Consider the following 4,322-nt stretch of genomic DNA (forward strand, 5'->3'; position numbering starts at 1 on the left):
CAGCAAATGGCGAGTGTTGTTAACAGCCATTAATTTAAACATTGAAACTGTTGATGAAATAGTGAAAGCATGTGTGGTACTGCACAATTTTGTTTTAACAAAGGAACCTTTGTCCTTGGATGACCAGAGTTTGGAATCCACCTCTTTGACTGACTACACCAGTCCTGGATTTAGGAGTAGTGTTGCCTGTTCAACAATCCGTGACAAATATGCTGACTATTTTGTGTCCCCAGAAGGTAGAGTAGATTGGCAAGATCAAATGGTATAAGATTTTTGTTTAGTTTTATAACAAATAAACATAGTTAAAAATAAATTAAAAAATATCTTGTTAACCTTGTTAATTTTAATCTTTCACTCGCTTTAAAAATTTGTAATTTTTACACCGTCAAATTACAACATGTTATGTTTTTGTATTACCTTTATTATTAACTTAATTTGCAAAATAATATTACCCCCCAAAAAAAACAAGAACAAATAAATACTTTTCAACAAAAAAACTTTTATTTTTATTACATAAATTATAAATTGGTATATCTTGGGCTTGGGGTGGAGATAGTACTGGAGGGGCTGACAGGTGGGAACACACGCACAGTTGGAGTATTGAGGGTGGAAAGTGGTGTTGGTGGTGGTGGTGGGGAAGTAACAGAAGGTGAAGGTGTGGTTGAGAAACCAAGAGGGAAACCAGGAGATGGGATGGGATTTGGTAAGGATTGAGGGGTGGAGTGGAGGGATTGGGAGACAGAAGAGGTGGCGGGTGAATTAGTGGCTTGAGTTGGGGTCATGATGGGTGTGGAAGGCGAGATGTGGTAGTGGGAAGGAAGTGTAGGGGCAGATGTGGTTGGGAGCTGGTACTGGGCTGCAGGCTGGTACTGGTCAGCAGGCTGGTACTGGGCAGCAGGCTGGTACTGGGCAGCAGGCTGGTACTGGGCAGCAGGGGGAGTAGGGACAATGGCTGGAGGGGGGGCAGGTGCTGGAGGAGGGGTGGGTGGAGGTGGTTGGGAGGAAACCTGCGCCAGAGCCTGCCGTGTGGCTTGCATTACATGCATCTGCTGGTCAGGAGATAGCTTTTCCATGCGCTCTAGTACAGCTTGAAAAAAACAATGATTGGGTGATGTACTTGCATCTAAATGCAGCCTGTCCAGACGCGTGCACAATTCGTGTGTATTTTTTTCCATATTGGCATTTATGAAGCTAAAAGATGAACGATTTTGTTCGGCTAATAATTGAATGGCGTTCTGGAAGGCTGCATTTAGATGCAAGAACTCGGGCGCATAGCTCTTTTCCTGACCCCTATGACGCTGACGCCCAGAACCCAAAGGTGTTCTACTGAGGGCAGCAGTGTCAGAGGGGTGGGGTAGGGGAAAAGCTATCTCATCACCAGCAGCTTCAGGTAATGAAGTCTCACGTGAAGCTCCAGCGCAGGTGGATGGGACAGATGTCGATGGAAGGGAAGGTTCAGATGGGTGGGGTCTGTGCCTGTGTTCCCCAGTGGCGGACTGTTCAGGGATCGCTCCTGTCGGGTTCGATGCAGGCTCCTGAGTGCTGCAGACGGTGCTGGTAAAAAGAGGAAAAACAAAACAATAATTAATTTAATTGCTATACAGTGCCACTGAATAAAAAAAAAAAAGGCAAAAAAACCAGACATAAAATATTATACTTTGTACATATTGTGTGGAATATTTACCTTCTGCACACCATAGTTGTCCGGAGGAACGACAACGCTCTAAAGTAACGGTACTTCGATCTGCGTCCTCCGGATCCACTCGGGGCCTGCATCTCTTGATTCAACTCCTTTTTGAAGCGATCCCTGATAGACCGCCACCGCTTCTGAAGTTTGTCACCTGAAAGTGGAAAGCACAAAGTGGTTAGTATACAACACATTACATCCTGCAGCATAACCTACTGAACTGTGAATACTTACGCTGTTTCTTCTGGCCACGAGAATTGAGCTCCCCCCAACCTTCTACCGCTGCGTGGCATACCTCGTCCCAGAGTCGACGGGTTACGATCGAATCAGCGTGGCGGCGGTCAGCCATGTTCCACAGCGGCTCCCTCTCTCTAACTTCATCGATGAGGAGGTCGATGTTGATAAATCCGGCCTCCTCACCGTCAGAATCGGGAGCACGCTGTGATGCCTGTTCAAAGAAACAAAAAAGAAATTTAAAAAAAAAAAAAAATTATACCTAAATTCACACAGATATGAAAAAAAAAAAAAAAATAAAAAAAAAAAACTTACACTAAGACCACCGCCACCTCGACGACGACCCTGGGACGGTCTTGGGGGAGCTCTATCGTGAGCCCTAGAAGTTGAAGCCTTTAGTGAAGGAAAAAAAAACCCATTATTTACTTATGTGTTTGGTGTGCTGTGGTAAACAATTCCTGTATGAAACTTACACTCTGACCGCCCGCTCCTTGTATTTCTCCACCCCTTCCGTCATCTTCTGGCAGCATCTCTTGTGATGTTTCGGCCACCTATGTAAATGTCGTTTATTTAAAAAAATTTTTTTTTTTTTTAAAAAAACCCAAAAAAAAAATATATACCTCAGTTTGTGAACCGGAGGGCGGGCTACCAGAAGACGACATATCTTTTTCTATAACAGGCCTCGCACTGCAAATGGCTTGAACAAACTTTGCCCGCAACACTGCACCTGTAAAAAAAGCAAAAACAATGTCTAAGTACATGTACGCAGCTCACATCAGTGATCTGTGGACAGTACTGTGGACATTACCTCAGGGACACTCTCCGCCACAACAATTCAAGACTGGCACCGAAACAAACTGGCACTGCAAATGGCTTGAACAAACTTTGCCCGCAACACTGCACCTGTAAAAAAAGCAAAAACAATGTCTAAGTACATGTACGCAGCTCACATCAGTGATCTGTGGACAGTACTGTGGACATTACCTCAGGGACACTCTCCGCCACAACAATTCAAGACTGGCACCGAAACAAACTGGCACTGCAAATGGCTTGAACAAACTTTGCCCGCAACACTGCACCTGTAAAAAAAGCAAAAACAATGTCTAAGTACATGTACGCAGCTCACATCAGTGATCTGTGGACAGTACTGTGGACATTACCTCAGGGACACTCTCCGCCACAACAATTCAAGACTGGCACCGAAACAAACTGGCACTGCAAATGGCTTGAACAAACTTTGCCCGCAACACTGCACCTGTAAAAAAAGCAAAAACAATGTCTAAGTACATGTACGCAGCTCACATCAGTGATCTGTGGACAGTACTGTGGACATTACCTCAGGGACACTCTCCGCCACAACAATTCAAGACTGGCACCGAAACAAACTGGCACTGCAAATGGCTTGAACAAAACTGTGCCCGCAACACTGCACCTGTAAAAAAAGAAAAAACAATGTCTAAGTACATGTACGCAGCTCACAACAGTGATCTGTGGACAGTACTGTGGACATTACCTCTTCCCTGGAGCACTGGACTGGAGGACAGCAGAAGTTGAAGTCAGGAACCAACGGCAGGAGGTGTGTAGAATGTGCTGGATCCTTTTATAAGTTTTGTCAGGATGAAAAAAAAAAATTTGCGCATGCTCTGTTTACCAAACCGGATGCGGTCACCGCATCCGGTTTTAAACCGCATTGCGCCGGATCCGGCATGCATAGACACCCATTGTATACAATGCCGCATTGCGCCGGATCCGGCAGAATGCGGTTTTTTTAAGGGCCAAAAAAACGTTACATGATACGTTGTATCCGGCCGCCGGATTTAATTTTTTTGCCGCATCCGGAAAAAAACGGATGCACCGCAAAGCCATCAGGTACAATCCGGTTACAATGCAAGTCTATGGGGATAAACCGGATGCGATACCGGATCCGTTTTATCCTTTTTTTTCCGGATTGTACCTGATGGCAAAAAACTGATGTGTGAAAGTAGCCATACTATGACATATTCATCCATGCTGTTAAGCGGGCTTTACACGCTGCGACATCGCTAATGCGGAGTCGTTGGGGTCACGGAATTCGTGACGCACATCCGGCCGCATTAGCGATGCCGTTGCGTGTGACACCGATAAGCGATTTTGCATCGTTGCAAAAACGTGCAAAATCGCTAATCGGCGACACGGGGGTCCATTCTCAAATCTCGTTACTGCAGCAGTAACGAGGTTGTTCCTCGTTCCTGCGGCAGCACACATCGCTGCGTGTGACGCCGCAGGAACGAGGAAGCTCCCCTTACCTGCCTTCCGGCCGCTATGCGGAAGGAAGGAGGTGGGCGGGATGTTACGTCCCGCTCAGCTCCGCCCCTCCGCTGCTATTGGGCGGCGGTTCAGTGACGTCGCTGTGACGCCGCAC

General features: G+C 46.2%; 1 protein-coding gene across 1 annotated transcript; it reads right to left on the minus strand.

Moving 5' to 3' along the window:
* Nucleotides 1–518: 518 nt before the first annotated feature.
* Nucleotides 519–2,451, minus strand: LOC142251716 (uncharacterized). The gene is made up of 5 exons (XM_075324773.1): nucleotides 2,395–2,451; nucleotides 2,237–2,314; nucleotides 1,922–2,135; nucleotides 1,685–1,841; nucleotides 519–1,554 (listed from the first exon to the last, which is right to left on the minus strand). Exons 1-5 carry the CDS (start codon nucleotides 2,449–2,451, stop codon nucleotides 519–521), a joined length of 1,542 nt encoding a protein of 513 aa, XP_075180888.1.
* Nucleotides 2,452–4,322: the final 1,871 nt, after the last annotated feature.

The sequence above is a fragment of the Anomaloglossus baeobatrachus genome, chromosome 9, assembly GCF_048569485.1.
Source record: "Anomaloglossus baeobatrachus isolate aAnoBae1 chromosome 9, aAnoBae1.hap1, whole genome shotgun sequence".
Classification (NCBI taxonomy): Eukaryota; Metazoa; Chordata; class Amphibia; order Anura; family Aromobatidae; genus Anomaloglossus; species Anomaloglossus baeobatrachus.